General features: G+C 37.1%; 1 protein-coding gene across 1 annotated transcript in view; it reads right to left on the bottom strand.

The window, feature by feature from the left end:
- LOC128666417 (fibulin-2) overlaps positions 1-19,639 on the bottom strand; it is a 282,635-nt gene that overhangs the window by 54,349 nt on the left and 208,647 nt on the right. Inside the window, exons 6-8 of the mRNA XM_053721016.1 lie at positions 14,485-14,619; positions 7,977-8,120; positions 1,361-1,489 (exon numbers count right to left, since the gene is read on the bottom strand). Coding sequence (XP_053576991.1) covers positions 1,361-1,489; positions 7,977-8,120; positions 14,485-14,619 — 408 coding nt within the window. The remainder of the gene's footprint in view (positions 1-1,360; positions 1,490-7,976; positions 8,121-14,484; positions 14,620-19,639) is intronic.

Here is a 19,639-nt window from a genome sequence, read left to right as displayed (position 1 = left end):
ACTCAGAATCACTATTTATTCAACTCTGTAACAATATATTAGATCGCTAATATGTGGTATCTCTGATGAAAAATGTTTATAATTTGTTATAGTTTAGCGTTACAAGTTAGTCACATATTGTCCTTAAATAAGATATACTTTGAGTGTTTTCTTATAACACATACTGCAGAGAAATTGTAGCTTTTTTCATGTGGTTAAAAAACAAACACGTAGGGAGTATGGCATTGGTTCTAAAAACACTCCCTCTATCTTTTGGTTGGCTATTGGTGTGCAATATCACAGAGGACTATTTGGACATTACAATTGGCCGGACAAACACACCCACGAATCTAATTGGACGCTTGCCCTTTAAAAGTTGAGGGCGGCAAGAGAAACAATACATCTGATTTTATCCTTTGAAAAAGCCCAGCCGCTGACTGGGGGAAACGCGTTAGGAACCGGCAAACAGGTCCGACGCTCAGACTCCAATTTTTGATCCGCTCCCTCCCATTGGCAGACAGGCAGTTAGCAGAGGCATCCGGAAAGCCCTGCTACAGAAGCCGGTATCGTGCATCAACATCTGGGGACACTGACTTTCCTAGGCAGCAGTGTGGAGCGGCTATACAAGTGGAGGAAAGAGAGTTGAACTCTGATTGCCTTTTTAATCTTACTTCTAGTAAGTGCATCAATTTATGTGTGCTAATGTTGTTAATAAAAATCTACACTTGAATCTTTTGTGCGCTCTCTCTCTCTTCTTTTTGCATGTACTATTATCCCTACGACTGAGGTTTGGATTTACCCTGTCTGATTGGAGCTGCACAAAACGGGACTCAAGTTTCTATTCATCTTAAAGGGACATATCACCTTATACTGGATGCTTCACTTTTAGTAAAAGACAGTAATGAGAATGGTCATGAGAAACCACTAGAGGTACTGTAAAATATAAACAGCGTGCAATACAGGAGTTTTTCCTGACATATATATATGTCTTGTAGTTTAAGGACAAGCAATTCATATATATCAAGTTGTTAAATCAAGGTACTGTTGTATATTTATCTTTTTATTATTTTTATATATTTTTTTATATTTTTTTATTTATCTCCTGTCACATATATTTATATTTATACCGAGGGTGCTATTGTGGATTTTATATTTTATATTTGACCAATTTTTATGCATTTTTTCCTTTAGGTGATTTTAGAAATTTTAATATTTATATCTATATATTTTTTTGAGTTGATTGTAGACCATTTATTTATTGACAAGCGAGATATATATATATATATATATATATATATATATATATATATATATAGTTATAGTCTCTGAGGATACTGAGTCAGTTCATATAGCGCAATTTACTTTTTTCCCTGTTACATACCTACACATATTCTTCTAAAGGAATCATAACGATATCCCATCTTGCAGTTACAACGATAGGTTCCAGGTATATTTTGGCAGGATTGTTCATTGGAACAATTATGTATATTAAGTTCACATTCGTCAATATCTGCAAAAATAGAGGTTAATATTGAAATTATTACATTTGGACATCAGTAGTAGAATGTAGTAATAAGCTGCTTTCGTTTAATTACCCATTTGTAGCTTTCTGTAGTAACAATTTGGTTCTAAAAGACCTTATTTATTTTATTTATTTTTTGCACGACGTACACAATGGGCTCCATGTACGAAGCAGCGAAAGCTGCTCCGGAGCCTTTGCGGGGCAGGTTCACATATGCGAGCCTGCTTCCCGCAATGTAAGAAGCAGCGGTCATTAGACTGCTGCTTCCTACACCCTACGCCACCTCTTAGGTGGCGAAGCAAAATCACAGAGATCATGCTCGCTCTCTGTGATTGACAGCCCCTTCAGTCGCGTGATTGGTCGCGCGATTGAAGAGGAGGGCATTACACACTCCGATGAGTGTGTAATGATACATACGGGCAAGCGGATCAATAGATCCGCTGCCTGTGTGTAGTGGAGGCGGGCGGACAGCTTCGCGAGTTAAGAAGCTTTCCGCCCGCCTCTTAGTACATGGCGCCCAATGTCAGGGTCTGTCTTAGAAAGTGTCATGCATCAAGATGCTCAGAAGATAACCCAAAAATCAAATTTTGTCATCGAGATGTGTAAAAGGTCAAACACAAATTTTAATATGCTATAAAAGATTTATTTAAGAATCGTTAAAATTATTGTAAAGTAATATGTTAGTTAGCACATACAGATCTATAACAGTTAAGCACATAGAAATATCGATTTTGATGGCAGATAAAAACCATAAAACCCCCAAAAATGTTTTCATGATTTAGGCAGAACATACAATTTTCAACAACTTTCCAGTTTACCGTAGTTCTATTGTCAAATTTGCTTCATTCTCTTGGTATAATTTGTTGAAGGAGCAGCAATGCACTACTGGTTTCTAACTGAACACATGGGTGAGCCAATAACAATCTGTATATATAGGCAGCCACCAATCAGCAGCTAGAACTTATGTTCTTTGCTGCTCCTGAGCTTTCCTAGATAAACCTTTCAGCAAAGGATAACAAGAGAAAGAAGCAAATTAAATAATTGAAGCAAATTGGAAAGTTGTTTAAAATTGTATGCTCTGTCTAAATCATGAATGTAAAATTATGACTTTACTGTCCCTTTTAATCCAAAATTTCTGACCCCATTTTCTATAAAGTGTAAGCCTAATTAGTAGGATAGCCTTATGCTTATCCCAGCACATTCTTGAGGTTGCCAATACTTAAAGGGATACTAAACCCAAATATTTTCTTTCATGATTTAGATAGAGCATGCAATTTTAAACAACTTTCTAATTTATTCCTATTATCAATTTTGATTTGTTCTTTTGCTATCTTTATTTAAGAAGAAGCAACGTAAAGCTTAAGAGCTGACCCATTTTTGGTTGAGAACCTGGGTTATGCTTGCTTATTGGTTTGCTAAATGTAGCCACCAATAAACAAGCGCCATCCAGGGTGCGGAACCTAAAATGGGCTGGCTCCTAAGCTTTAAATTCCTGCTTTTAAATAAAGATAGCAAAAGAACAAAAAAATTGATAATAGGAGTAAATTAGAAAGTTGCTTAAAATGGCATCCTCTGCATAATCTGAAATAATAATTCTAAAGTCATTCTCCTCTTTTGCAAAATCTGCAGTATTGCTTAAAACATAAGATATATATATAGTAAGAAAACCCTACATTTGGCCCAAAATGATGCAGAGAGAGGAACATGAGGGACCCTGGTCCTGTGCCTGGAAGAATCTGAAGATTGACCTCTGTGTAGCAAGGATTTCTCGGTCTGTTAGGAAGGATCTAGTGGTGTATGCGGGTCCCTTGTGCACTTGTGAGATTTGTGTTGGTAGGCAAAGGGTAGCTTGGTGTTGAGGGGTGTGCATTGGTGTGGGTAATGTAGTAGGTAAATTTTGGTATTAGGTGTGTGCATTGGGGCAATGTAGTTGAGTTGTCTTGGAGGATAATTTAATGGAGCTTAGGCTGGTAACCTCCCTAGGTTCTGTGGTTATAGAGCATGACTGGTGTAAGATAGTGGGTTGGGGTAGGTTGGTAGGCCAGAATTGAAAGTGGGTCTGTATTTGGTTTAATTTCATTGAAGCTTCAAGTCTAGGGTTAATTAAAGAGTAGGGTTTAATTGTTGTGTTGGGTCATGATTAAAGGGACAGTCTTACACCAGAATTTGTATTGTTTAAAAAGATAGATAATCCCTTTATTACCCATTCTCCAGTTTTGCATAACCAACACAGTTATATAAATATATTTTTTACCTCTGTTATTAGCTTGTATCTAAGCCTCTGCAGACTGCCCCTTATCTTAGTGCTTTTGACAGACATGCCAATCAGTGCAGACTCCTTCTTGCACTAGTATATTCCCCACTCTCTGGGACCAAGAGGAGCTGCCTGCATTTACGCTACCATTGCATCTCAGAAGAAAAATATCTACCATCGTTTTTTCCAGAAGGAAGGAAAAAAATATTGAAACGAACTCACAGGAATCTTCCTTTTTTCAAGGACATATTCACTAGCCGGTTTACGATAGAGTTACACACTGACTTTGTTTGTTAACACATTTATATGTTTTGTACTTGTTTTTCAGCGCGCTTTCTTTATCCCCACCTGGGATAATTCATAGACTCCTAAATTACTCCACGGGAGTGAGAGCAATGTTATCTATATGACACACATGAACTAGTAATGTCTAACTGTGAAAGACTTTCAAAATGTTCTGAGTTAACAGACGGTTTTCAACGTTTTAGAAATCAGTTTGAGCCTACCTAGGTTTAGCTTTTCAAAAATACCACCAAGGGAACAAAGCAAATTTGATGATAAAAGTAAATTGGAAAGTTGTTTAAAATTGCATGCCCTATATGAATCATGAACTGAATATAGTTAACTGAATATAGTTAACCAAGCAGAAGAGTGGGCAGGCTACATTCAACATTAATACTGATGTTAAATTAAAGGGACATAAAAGTAAAAATGAATGTTTTATGCATGCAATTTTACCTAGGTATGCTCTTCAAGGAAGGATATCAAGTAAACAAGGGGAATTTGAATATAGAAGTAATCAGGTAAGTTGTTTAAAATTGAATGTTCTATTAGACTAACTGAAGTTTAATTCTGACATTAAATGAGTATCTAATACTTTTTAATAACAAAAAAGAGAAAATGCCAGCAAACATATCTAAGCTGTGATTGGCCGTGAATCTGCAGGGGGCGGTATTGCACCAGCAGTTCACCAGAACTGCTGGTGCAATGATAAATGCCGACAGCGTATGCTGTCGCATTTATCGATGTATGGCGGGCATGATTCGCTATAGCGGATCATGTCTGTCCGCATCTACATAAATAGACAATCTCAACTTGTTACCTATATAAAATACACCTGTCCACAGAAGCAATCAATCAGATTCCAAACTCTTCACCATGGCCATGACCAAAGAGCTGTACAAGGATGTTAGGGACAAGATTGTAGACCTACACAAAGCTGGAATGGGCTACAAGACCATTACCAAGCAGCTTGGCGGGACGGTGACAACAGTTGGTGCGATTATTTGCAAATGGAAAAAACACAAAATAACTGTCAATCTCCCTCGGTCTCGGGCTCCATGCAATATCTCACCTCGTGGAGTTTCAATGATCATGAGAACAGTGAGGAATCAGCCCAAAACTACATGGGAGGATCTTGTCAATGATCTCAATGCAGCTGGGACCATAGTCACCAAGAAAACAATTGGTAACACACTATGCTGTGAAGAACTGAAATCCTGCAGCGCCTGCAAGCTCCCCCTGCTCAAGAAAGCACATGTACAGGCCCATCTGAAGCTTGCCAATAAACATCTGAATGATTCAGAGGATAACAGGGTGAAAGTGTTGTGGTCAGATGAGACCAAAATAAAGCTTCATTGACTCAACTCGCCGTGTTTGGAGGAGGAGGAATGCTGCCTATGATCATAAGAACACCATCCCCTCGTCAAACATGGAGGTGGAAACATTATGCTGCGTGGGGTGTTTTTCTGCTAAGGGGACAGAACAACTTCACTACATCAAAAGGACGATGGACGAGGGCATGTAACGTCAAATCTTGGGGGAAAACCTCCTTTCCTTAGCCAGGGCATTGAAAATGGGTCGTGGATGGGTATTCCAGTATGAAAATTATCCAAAACACACGGCCAAGGCAACAAAGGAATGGCTCAAGAAGAAGCACATTAAGGTCCTGGAGTGGCCTAGCCAGTCTACAGACCTTATTCCAATAGAAAATATGTGGAGGGAGCTGAAGATTCGAGTTGCCAAACGTTCGCCTTGAAACCTTAATGACTTGGAGAAGATCTGCAAAGAGGAGTGGGACAAAATCCCTCCTGATATGTGTGCAGACCTGGTGGCCAACTACAAGAAACGTCTGACCTCTCTGATTGCCAACAAGGGTTCTGCCACCAAGTGCCAAGTCATGTTTTGCAAAGGGGTCAAATACTTATTTCTCTCATTAAAATGCCAATCAATTTATAACTTTTTTGAAATGCGTTTTTCTGGAATTTTTGTTGTTATTTTGTCTCTGACTGTTCAAATAAACCTACCATTAAAATTATAGACTGATAATTTATTTGTCAGTGGGCAAACGTACAAAATCAGTAGGGGATCAAATATTTTTTTCCTTCACTGCAAAGGAACATTCTAGTCAAAACTGAAATGCTCATCAATATATTTCAATTTTGAATAAAGACATTTTTTGCAATACCCTTTTACAAAACATTTTTGCTATCACTGTTTCAGAAGGAGCTTTTCTCATGCTCAGGCATGTTCAGCATATCTAGATATGCCCAATGCACTAGCTTATTAAACAGTGTGTCTCCTTAGAGAGCCAGTGGTGCCTTGTAAACTCCAGCGTAATACACGGTACAAGCTTCTGCTGGCAACTTTTTGGTGTTACCCGCTCATGCACAGTACAAAACCCCCCCCCCAAAAAAAACACACAGCTGAAATAAATCTTGTGAACATGCACATACTATTCCAGATCATTGTAATTTTTGAAAAGATCAAATATATAATATATATATATTGCAGGTAAAATAAGAAATTGGGTAATCCTAGCATTACCTGGGTAAACCTGATTACCCAAGTGGCTGTGGGTAAAGCCCGATGTAACATGATAAATCTTCTCACAGTGCATTGCGTGGTCGGACTCTTAGCCGACGGACATTTGGCCGACAGACATTTGGCAGACGGACATTTGGCCGACAGATAATAGTCAAACACACAAGTGGCTGTCGGATAACAGTCCGGCCATGAGATTTGATAGATAGATTAGATGGATAAATAGATGCAATAGATAGATACATTTGATAGATGGATTCAATAGCTAGATATATAAATAGATAGATTCAATAGATAGATAATTTCACAGACAGAATTACAAGACGTGCGGGCTGGGACCCATGGTTAGGTTCCCAGAGGCGGTTGCGGCGCCTGAGGCTCTAATTAGAACAGAGCACTCCGGAACGTATCTGCCCTCAGCCGAACTCGGAACATGAATTGGCATTCTGTCCGTCGGCCAAATGTCCGTAGGCATTTTGTCAGAGCACTGTGCATTGAGTCACTGCATCAAACACCTAGGGGTTCAAAATAGTGTAGATGGGGGAATTACATATAACCTGACTTTACCCAGAATAATTTTTTTTAAAAACAGTCTGCTTTAGCCAAATACTATTGCTCTGACTCAGACAAATGCCAAAATCTGTCTTGCAACATGGCAATTTTTACACACCCTCGTAGACACACAGCAGGAGTTCTTCCATGTTTTCCTCCCTAATTTATTTCTACATTTTATCTCCATCATTTTTTTTTAAGATTAAAGTTCCATAGGATATATCCTTGCGTCAAACACAAAATTATAGTACCTAGAAATGCATACTGAACCATAATCATAAACTAAAATAGACTTTGTTCATTCATTAGTTTGAAAAACGTTTGCTTGTCTCACGTTCCCTGTCTCACGTTCACATTCACGTTTAACCTGCAAATGCTGCAAATCAGATCAGATTAGAACATTTGCAGCATTTTTAAAACTTAGGTTACTGATTTTGCCTTTTTTTCTGTGGCTTCTCTAGGGGGTGTGGGACAAAACACAATTTTAATAAAAAACAAAACAATAGATGTTTAATGTAATCTTATGTTTGCATAAATAGGACCACATTGTGACCCCTTGACCTAAGGAGGGACACACTTATTTCCTGTTTCAAGCTAATTTATTTGACATAATTTAACAAACTTTTGGCTTTACATCTGTAACCTTATTGAGAAAGGCAAACAGTTGAGGCTTTAATTGAAAAGGTGAAAGTAAAATGAGAAATAAATGACTGTACATAAATCTAATTTAAAAAATTGGCTACATATTGAATATAGTTTGGCTGCAAATGAAAAAAAGTCAACTACAAACATTAATTTTTTTAACTGAGCCTTTACAATGCATCTAGAAATAATAAACATTCTTACCAATACATTTTGTTCCATTTTCATTTGCATGATATCCTTTGTTACATTTCAGTTCATTTCTCTGGCATACATAGGATCCCAGGGTATTTAAACAATGAAAACCTTGCTTGCATGGAACAGGATTAGACGAACATTCATTTATATCTGTATACAAGAACCATAAATTATTTCCAGTTGAGAGAGATTAGGTTTACATGATCAGACAGACTTTACTTTTATTAATACATTAAAGGGACACTAATGCAATTTTCCTTCTTTACATATAAAATAACACATTTTAATGGGTATCTCATATGCTGAGATAAAAACACATTTGTTTGGCATCTTGCTATCTCAAACCTCACTACATTTGCTGGATTCTTTCTGGGACTGGGAAGTGATTGGGGACTTTTGAACAAAGTTGGTTTTGTAATGGGTGGGGTCAGTAGGGTTGTTAGTGAGGATGGGCACTCTCTAGTTTTACTCTAGAAACCAAAAGATTTGCCCTAAAGGCAAGGCTGGATTGGGACCAATAATAGGCCCGACATTTTAAAGGGACATTAAACACTAAATAAATGCTAGACAGAATGATGCATTCAAAGAAATGATTAGTCTGACAATAACATAGATGCATTTTTAAAAGTTTTCTAATCTGTTAATCCCTCCTTCCCGCAGGCTTCCTAAAATAGCCTGGTCTCATGCTATTGACAAAACAATACCCATAGAAAGACCATCGACGTACATTAAGGGGTTAAATATTGACAAAATAAGTGTAAAGTTTAAGCCTCACATCGGTGCCGCAGACCTGCAAGAATTCGCCAAAGTTATCAAAAAAGCTGTCAAAAAGCCACGCACCAAGTACGGGGCGATGAGCATCGGATTGTGATAGTTATCACTCATCCGATCTCGCTGCTCTTCGGCTTTTTTACAGCTTTCTTGCTAGCCTGTCACTAAGCACCCACACTAAACTACACTGTTCTACCCCCTATACCGGCGCCCCCAGAGCCCCCCGCAACTCAATAAAGTTAGTAACCCCTAAACCGCCGCTCCTAGACCCCGCCGCAACTCTTATAAATGTATTAACCCCTAAACCGCCGCTCCCGGACACCTACATTATACCTAGTAACCCCTATCCTGCCCCCCCATCCCATCGCCCTCTATAATAAAGTTATTAACCCCTATCCTGCTGATCCCGCACCTCGCCGCAACTAAATAAATAGTTTAACCCTAAACCGCCGCTCCCTGACCCCGCCGCAACCTATATTAAATTTATTAACCCCCTAATCTGCCCCCCCTACACCGTCGCCACCTATAATACATTTATTAACCCCTATCCTGCCCCCCACTACACCGCCGCCACTGTAATAAAATGATTAACCCCTAAACCTAAGTCTAACACTAACCCTAAAACCCCCCTAACTTAAATATTAATTAAATAAATCTAAATAATATTTCTATTATGAACTAAATTAATCCTATTTAAAACTAAATACTTACCTTTAAAATAAACCCTAATATAGCTACAATATAAATAATAATTATATTGTAGCTATCTTAGGATTTATTTTTATTTTACAGGTAACTTTCAATTTATTTTAACTAGGTACAATAGCTATTAAATAGTTATTAACTATTTAATAGCTTACCTAGCTAAAATAAAGAGAAATTAACCTGTAAAATAAAAACTAACCTAAGTTACAATTACACCTAACACTACACTATACTTAAATAAATTATTCCTATTTAAAACTAAATACTTACCTGTAAAATAAACCCTAAGATAGCTACAATGTAATTAATAATTACATTGTAGCTATCTTAGGATTTATATTTATTTTACAGGTAACTTTGTATTTATTTTAGCTAGTTAGAATAGTTATTAAATAGTTATTAACTATTTAATAACTTCCTAGCTAAAAGAAATACAAAATTACCTGTAAAATAAATCCTAACCTAAGTTACAATTAAACCTAACACTACACTATCATTAAATTAATTAAATAAATTAACTACAAATAACTACAATTAAATACAATTACATAAACTAACTAAAGTACAAAAAATAAAAAAAGCTAAGTTACAAAAAATAAAAAAAATAAGTTACAAACATTTTAAAAATATTACAACAATTTTAAGCTACTTACACCTAATCTAAGCCCCCTAATAAAATAACAAACCCCCCCAAAATAAAAAAAATGCCCTACCCTATTCTAAATTAAAAAAAGTTCAAAGCTCTTTTACCTTACCAGCCCTTAAAAAGGCCTTTTGTGTGGCATGCCCCAAAGAATTCAGCTCTTTTGCCTGTAAAAGAAAAATACAACCCCCCCAACATTAAAACCCACCACCACATACCCCTAATCTAACCCAAACCCCCCTTAAAATAACCTAACACTAATCCCCTGAAGATCATCCTACCTTGAGTCGTCTTCACTCAGCCGAGCAGCGATGGAACCGAAGAGGAGACCCGGAGCGGCAGAAGTTATCCTCCAAGGGGCACTGAAGAAATCTTCCATTCGATGAAGTGATCCTCCAGTCGGCGCTGAAGAAGTCTTCCATCCGGGCGATGTCATCTTCCAAGAGGCGCTGAAGAAGTCTTCTATCCGGGCGATGTCATCTTCCAAGCGGGGTCTTCAATCTTCATCCCGCCGACGCGGAACATCCTTCTTTACCGACGGACTGAAGGCTCCTTTAAGGGACGTCATCCAAGATGGCGTCTCTTCAATTCTGATTGGCTGATAGGATTCTATCAGCCAATCGGAATTAAGGTAGGAAAAATCTGATTGGCTGATTGAATCAGCCAATCAGATTCAAGTTCAATCCGATTGGCTGATCCAATCAGCCAATCAGATTGAGCTTGCATTCTATTGGCTGTTTCGATCAGCCAATAGAATGCGAGCTCAATCTGATTGGCTGATTCAATCAGCCAATCAGATTTTTTCTACCTTAATTCCGATTGGCTGATAGAATCCTATCAGCCAATCGGAATTGAAGGGACGCCATCTTGGATGACGTCCCTTAAAGGAGCCTTCATCGGTAGTCCGTCGGTAAAGAAGGATGTTCCGCGTCGGCGGGATGAAGATTGAAGACCCCGCTTGGAAGATGACATCGCCCGGATAGAAGACTTCTTCAGCGCCTCTTGGAAGATGACATCGCCCAGATGGAAGACTTCTTCAGCGCCGACTGGACGATCACTTCATCGGATGGAAGATTTCTTCAGCGCCCCTTGGAGGATAACTTCTGCCGCTCCGGGTCTCCTCTTCGGTTCTATCGCTGCTCGGCTGAGTGAAGACGACTCAAGGTAGGATGATCTTCAGGGGATTAGTGTTAGGTTATTTTAAAGGGGGTTTGGGTTAGATTAGGGGTATGTGGGTGGTGGGTTTTAATGTTGGGGGGGTTGTATTTTTCTTTTACAGGCAAAAGAGCTGAATTCTTTGGGGCATGCCCCACAAAAGGCCCTTTTAAGGGCTGGTAAGGTAAAAGAGCTTTGAACTTTTTTAATTTAGAATAGGGTAGGGCATTTTTTTATTTTGGGGGGTTTGTTATTTTATTAGGGGGCTTAGATTAGGTGTAAGTAGCTTAAAATTGTTGTAATATTTTTAAAATGTTTGTAACTTATTTTTTTTTATTTTTTGTAACTTAGCTTTTTTATTTTTTGTACTTTAGTTAGTTTATGTAATTGTATTTAATTGTAGTTATTTGTAGTTAATTTATTTAATTAATTTAATGATAGTGTAGTGTTAGGTTTAATTGTAACTTAGGTTAGGATTTATTTTACAGGTAATTTTGTATTTCTTTTAGCTAGGTAGTTATTAAATAGTTAATAACTATTTAATAACTATTCTAACTAGCTAAAATAAATACAAAGTTACCTGTAAAATAAATATAAATCCTAAGATAGCTACAATGTAATTATTAATTACATTGTAGCTATCTTAGGGTTTATTTTACAGGTAAGTATTTAGTTTTAAATAGGAATAATTTATTAAAGTATAGTGTAGTGTTAGGTGTAATTGTAACTTAGTTTAGTTTTTATTTTACAGGTTAATTTCTCTTTATTTTAGCTAGGTAAGCTATTAAATAGTTAATAACTATTTAATAGCTATTGTACCTAGTTAAAATAAATTGAAATTTGCCTGTAAAATAAAAATAAATCTTAAGATAGCTACAATATAATTATTATTTATATTGTAGCTATATTAGGGTTTATTTTAAAGGTAAGTATTTAGTTTTAAATAGGATTAATTTAGTTCATAATAGAAATATTATTTAGATTTATTTAATTAATATTTAAGTTAGGGGGTGTTAGGGTTAGTGTTAGACTTAGGTTTAGGGGTTAATAAATTTATTACAGTGGCGGCGGTGTAGTGGGGGGCAGGATAGGGGTTAATAAATGTATTATAGGTGGCGACGGTGTAGGGGGGGCAGATTAGGGGTTAATAAATTTAATATAGGTTGCGGCAGGGTCCGGGAGCGGCGGTTTAGGGGTTAATACATTTATTATAGTTGCGGCGGGGTCAGGGAGCGGCGGTATAGAGGTTAATATGTATAGAGTAGCTTGCGGTGGGCTCCGGGAGCGGCAGGTTAGGGGTTAACATATTTATTATAGTGGCGGTGGGCTCTGGGAGCGGCGGTTTAGGGGTTAACATATTTATTATAGCGGCGGTGGGCTCCGGGAGCGGCGGTTTAGGGGGCAATAACTTTATTTAGTTGCGGCGGTGTAGGGGGTACATATTAGGGGTGTTTAGACTTGGGGTACATGTTAGGGTGTTAGGTGTAGACACTTCCCATAGAAATCAATGGGATGTCAGGCAGCAGCGAACTTGTACTTTCGCTATGGTCAGACTCCCATTGATTCCTATGGGATCCGCCACCTCCAGGGCGGCGGATTGAAAACCAGGTACGCTGGGCCGTAAAAGTGCCGAGCGTACCTGCTAGTTTTTTGATAACTAGCAAAAGTAGTCAGATTGTGCCGCACTTGTGTGCGGAACATCTGGAGTGACGTAAGAATCGATCTGTGTCGGACTGAGTCTACTTTCTCTGCTGTTGCCAATTAGGGACAGTTATAAATAGGTCACTAGAGTGTGCAGCCAATGACTGTGTGGAATATAACTGTTCTGTACTTCCATTTCTAACAGGAACTGAAAAGCTCACAATTTCAGAATCAAATTATAAGAAAAGGGGACAAAATAAATAATGAAAGTACATTGCAGAGTTTCTATACTGTGTGTGTGTGTATATACTGTGTGTGTATGTATATATATATATATATATATATATATATATATATATATATATGTGATACTTACTGAATTTAATACAAGAAATAATAACTTGCACTATGACAAGTATATTACTGAGGAAATGGACCTATAGAGTCTGGTGCTACCCGACTGTAATAAACACCATAGCCCTCCCACAGACAGGAGAGAACAAAAGATAGGGGCTTATAGCACTCACTCTCAACCGTAATAGTGTATTCAGGCTGAAACTTAACCTTTAATAATATTCACACATTTAAAACCGCAGGAGTACCTGCTATCACATCCCACCACCATAAATGAATGAAATCGTCTAACACCCCCCCTGGATTCAGGTGCCAGGTGTATCACAACGAGAAAATACTTTGAAAAAATACATTTTGTATTACAGCCTTTTAAACATCCAACTAACCGTAATGAGCCAATCCAAGTGCGGGACACCTTACGGCCCCTCCCACCCTTCGTAATCGTCTACTGATAGGACATGCTAAGGGTGTGAACTGGAATCGCTTATCTTATAGGTTCTAAGTTAGTGATGCTAAAGCAGCGTCATAACACATCTCTTCTCCCCTCAGTTTTTCGCTCAAAAATACTTTTTTTTGGATATTTTAATTGAATAGGAGACATCCAAGAGGTGGGATATGAGTTTGTATAATAATCACCAGAATAACAAGAATAAACAGTTTTCCTAAGTCATACTTTATTGCCTAGTTATCCAGGTAGGCACATTTTTGTGAATAGCTTGTTTCTCATTGTAGTGAGACAATTGCATGCTCTAATGTGTTACTCTACAATTCTATGTGTTTAACTCCTGCAAAAGGACTAAACACATGGTTAAACTACCACTCAGAAGTTGCAGAGCACTGCTGTTCTCGAGCAGACAGGCACTAGCTGTAAGACTATGGTTGCTGTTTGGGTGACTGGCCATTTTCACTCAGGACTAGCAGTGTTTTGCAACTCCTGAGTGGTACTATGCGTTTAACTCCTTTGCAAAGTTAAACACATAGCATTGCAGAGTTGCTAGTATTAAAATTACAAAATCTAAAGAATAAGAGCATATCATTTTTCCACTAGAATGGGCTTATAAGTATTAGTTTTTATTACTTAAAATGAAACGTAAATACTAAATCCTGATTATACATTTAAATTTGTTCATGTTCATTACTTGATCATGCAGCATTAATATTGATTCTAAATGTTATATCCATTTACTGAAAGGGGAACAACACTTATAACACACACACATATATATTACAAAACCCTGTACATACCTTGACAAACACCATCTACAAGAGCATAGCCATTTTCGCAGATTACTTCTTGAATGCATATAAATGATCCAACTGTATTAACACATCGCTCTCCTTTAATGCACGTGTGTGTATTCAAATCACATTCATCAATATCTGAAAAAGATGTGCAAACGTAGTATTGACTTTTTAAGATATAAATATTTTTAACATAAATTTAAATGAAAAAATCAAGATGTGTCACATAAAAAAATTCTGTTTTTAGCTGAAAATAAATCGCGCATATCGTATTATATTTTACTCTGTATTTTGTTTGCAACACTATTTGCTTTAAATGAACAATAGTCATAATTAAAGGGATATGAAACCCATTTTTTTCTTTCATGATTCAGATAGAGCAGGCAATTTTAAGAAACGTTCTAATTTACTCCTATTATCAAATTTTCTTCGTTCTATTAGTATCTTTATTTGAAAAGGCAGGGATGTAAGCTTAGGAGCCAGCCCATTTTTGGTTCAGAACCTGGGTAGTGCTTGCTGATTGGTAACTACATTTAGCCACCAATCAGCAAGTGCTACTCAGGTGCAGAAACAAAAATAGGCTCCAAAGCTTACATTTCTGCTTTTGAAATAAAGAGCGCAAGAGAACGAAGAAAAATTGATAATAAGAGTAAATTAGAAAATTGCTTAAAATTACATGCTCTGTCTGTATCATGAAATAATAAAATGGGTTTCATATCCCTTTAAACTTTAATGATTTGGATAGAGCATGCAGTTTTAAACAACTTTCTAACAAGAACTGCTGGTGCAATGATAAATGCTGAGAGCGTATGCTGTCGGCATTTTTCGATGTGCAGCGGACATGATTCGCAATATCGGATCATGTCCGCTCGCACAATGATAATTCCGCCCCTTCTTCTACTTTTATCTAATTTGATTACTTCTCTTGGTAGCCTTAGCTGAAAAGCATACCTAGATAGGCTCAGGAGCAGCTGGGCACTAGTGCGAGCTAGCTGCTGATTGGTGGCTGCAGACATATGCCTCTTGTCATTGGCTCGCCAGATGTGTTCAGCTAGCTCTGCGTAGAGCATTGCTACTTTTTCAACAAAGAATATCAAGAGAATGAAGCAAATTGGATAATAGAAGTAAATTGGAAAGTTGTTTAAAATTGTATGATCTATCTGAATCATGAAAGAAAAATTTTGGGGTTTTTATGTCCCTTTAGTGACTTTGAGAGCAATTTATCCTCTAATACCCTCTTACACTTTTTAATAGCAAAATACAAAAAATTTCCCTATACTTAATATTATTCAAGCTAAGCTATTATTCACTTTGTGCCTCTCACTTCCTTCCCCTGCACTGTGTAGGGAGTTTGCGGTTGGGGGCGGAGGGGTGGCCAGCAATAATGCAGGTGGGCCAGTGCCCCCCTTGCCCCCCCTTAGCGACACCAGTGGTCAGCAAGAACTTTATATTCTAATTTAAATGGTTGCATAAACTGAATAGGTAAACATTGTTTCACTATGTCCAGAATCTACTATCGGCTTACTAAGAGGCTTTATTTAAGGACTGTACATCAAGGTAATGGGTAGGTATGTAAAGATAGAACGAGGCTGCACACTGGATGGACACCATCCCTTAGGTGAAGATACTTTGCACTCTTCATTCCCTGTTTAGAGCTTCTCCTTCCTAATTTTTCTAGTAAATAATCCTTGGGGAGATGGGGTAAATGTGTTAAGCTGGATTCTTAGCTTTTTGGGCTATGTAGAGCAGGATTGCATAAGTGAGTCAGCTGCTACATATTTAAGAAGCATGACATGCCCTGCTCTAGCGCCATTGGTTGAGAGAGAGCAGGGGACGGCAATGCAAAATATTTTTTTTGTGCAATGTTAAATTTTGCTGTGCGCATCCAGGGATTGTAAATCTAGCCCATTATCTCTTTTAGGGCCTGATGATCTAAAGTTCTCCCCTCAGGTGAGATAATTTTAGAAAATAAAGGAGAGACAAAACCAGTGCAATATTGCACTGCATAATATGACAGTTCAGCTGCATTTAAACTGTGTATTTTGTATTTTCTATTACTTTAGACTTTTGTATATTTATCTGTATCTTTTATAAATTACATTGTACTTTCTATTTCTTCTATTTAAAATAAAACTGAAAAACTGAAGGCTTCAGTTTCCCAGATAGCTTCATTACTTTCTATGGACCCGATAAGAAATGTTACCAGAAATATCTTCTTACTGAGACACACCACATGAACTTCATTTTCACATATATAGCCATATTTTAACAATATTTAATTTTTCTGGTTCTTTACACGAAATGTAAATGTAGTTTATTTTCGAAATGTTAGCATATGATTTCTTATTACCTAATGTTGGATTGCCTGTTGTATTTTGTAAGCACTTTAAATAAAGTTAAAGGACCAGTCAATACAGTAGATTTACATAATCAACAAATGCAAGATAACAAGACAATGCATTAGCACTTTGGGGCATATTTATCAAGCTCGGTATGGAGCTTGATGCCCAGTGTTTCTAAAGACCGCTGCTCCATAACCTGTTCGCCTGCTCTGAGGCGGCGGACAGACATTGCCAGAAATCAACCCGATCAAATACAATGGGTTGATTGACACCCCCTGCTAGTGGCCTATTGGCCGCGAATCTGCAGGGGACGGCATTGTACCAGCAGTTCACAAGAACTGTTGGTGCAATGATAAATGCCAAGACCACATGCTGTCGGCATTTATCGATGTGCAGGGGACATGATCCGCAATATCGGATCAAGTCCGCTCGCACAATGATAATTCGGTCCCTTAATCTAAACTTCAAATGAGTAGTAGATTTTTTTCTGACAATTTTAAAAGTTATGTCTATTTCCACTCCTCCTGTACTATGTGACAGCCATCAGCTAATAACAAATGCATACACATACCATGTGACAGCCATCAGCCAATCACAAGTGCATATATGTACTATATATTCTGTGAATTCTTGCACATGCTTAGTAGGAGCTGGTGACTCAAAAAGTTTAAGTATAAAAAGACTGTGCACATTTTGTTAATGGAAATAAATTGGAAGGTTGTTTAAAATTGCTGCTCTATCTGAATAATAAAAGTTTAATTTTTACTTGAGTGTCCCTTTAAGGAACAAAAATAAATATACTCATTTTGTTTCAAAGCATACATTTTCATTTCCCTTTCCATGCCTAAATGGCTACTAGTCAACAATCCACTAGACCAGGGGTCAGCAACCTTGGGCCCCCAGAAGTTTCGTAACTACATTTCCCATGATGCTGAGACACTCTTTAGGCTGTGTAAGCATCATGAGAAATGTAGTTCCAAAACATCTGGGGGCCCAAGGTTGCTGACCACTACTCAGCTAGACCACAGGTTTTCAAACCTGTCCTCATGCCTAACAGGTGACCAGATTTTGAGGAACTATAGCAAAGGTGATATACTCAACTGGTTAGTAACCATGGTTATTTTACCTGCTCTCACCCAATGTAATCCTGAAAATCTGTCCTTTTAGGGAGACCTGAGGTCAGGTTTGAAAACCAGTGCTCTAGAGAAAATGTATGATACTTCAGTAAATGGCATCTTTCTTTGCACTGCAGATCTCAAAGTTTTTTCTCGCAATCTAAAAGGTGGCGCGCTTTTCTAAGAACACTCAAAATACTTATACCCCTAATAGAAACAGACATGCATACAAAAATATAGGTGCTTTTAAGATGCCTAATGTGAATTATATTGGCAGCAGGATTTAATTTTTTAAGTGCCTCCACTGCTGACTTCGCTCTACGGGGCGAAGTGTCCTTATTAATTTCAATAGGAGACATCTCACCACTTGCAGGGACTGCCTCTTTTTTACGATAATTCCTCCATGTTATTTTTATTGTAAATACAAATTTCTATATAGATCTGTATAAACAGATATCTGTATATCTATTCCTATATAGGTATGTATACATATTTTACATTAGCATTATCACATATATATATATATATATATTTATTAAATATTAAAAATGATAAAAGATTCTATGTGAAGAACATAGAAATGTAAAACATGCATAATGCAATTTTCGTTTTGCAATTTAGCTCTAACACGGGGCCGTGTTAGCGCATATAAAATATTAATAATACTAAATATTATATATACTGTAATATATATTATGGATTATTTAGATTTTTTTTACAGTATCTATAATATTTAATAATTATTTTTTTTTATATTTTATATGTAATATTTTAACAACGCGCCTTAAGATATGCAAGTTTTCATGTGCGCAAACCTGACACCGTGTTAAACCTAAATCGTGAAACACAAATTGTATTACACATATTTACATTTCTATGTTCTTCAGATAGAAAAAACAACATTTGTATTGCTAATTATATATTTTTTTTATTGCTAATTATATATATATAATATACTGTATGTATATATATATATGTCTAAACAAAGTAGAATACCCCTACAATAAGTGTAGGTGTAAGCTTTTTATATAGGGAGCGCAAGACCAAAGTACAAGGTGAAATATATGAAGTATGTATACACAATAAATAGGTTCAAATGTGTATGCACATGGTTATTTTACCTGCTCTCACCCAATGTAAATCCTGAAAATCTGGCCTTTTAGGGAAACCTGAGGTCAGGTTTGAAAACCAGTGCTCTAGAGAAAATGTATGATACTTCAGTAAATGGCATCTTTCTTTGCACTGCAGATCTCACAGTTTTTTTCTCTCAATCTAAAAGGTGGCACGCTTTTCTCAGAACACTCAAAATACTTATACCCCTAATAGAAAAAGACATGCATACAAAAATATAGGTGCTTTTAAGATGCTCTATGCAGAAAGCAACCTAATCTGAATTATATTGGCAGCAGGATTTAATTTTTTAAGTGCCCCCACTGCTGACTCTACGGGGCGAAGTGTCCTTATTAATTTCTATAGGAGACAACGCGCCACTCGCAGTGACTGCCTCTTTTTTTATGATAATTCCTCCATGTTATTTTTATTGTAAATACATATTTCTATATAGATCTGTATAAACAGATATCTATATATCTATTCCTATATAGGTATGGATACATATTTTACAGAGAGAGAGAGACTGACTAACTATTTTCTGTAGAAAGTAACTTGCAATTTACAGGAATTCCTGCATTGGCTCACACT

The sequence above is a fragment of the Bombina bombina genome, chromosome 7 (genome assembly GCF_027579735.1).
Source record: "Bombina bombina isolate aBomBom1 chromosome 7, aBomBom1.pri, whole genome shotgun sequence".
Lineage (NCBI taxonomy): Eukaryota > Metazoa > Chordata > Amphibia > Anura > Bombinatoridae > Bombina > Bombina bombina.
This window is presented reverse-complemented; position numbering and strand designations above follow the sequence as displayed.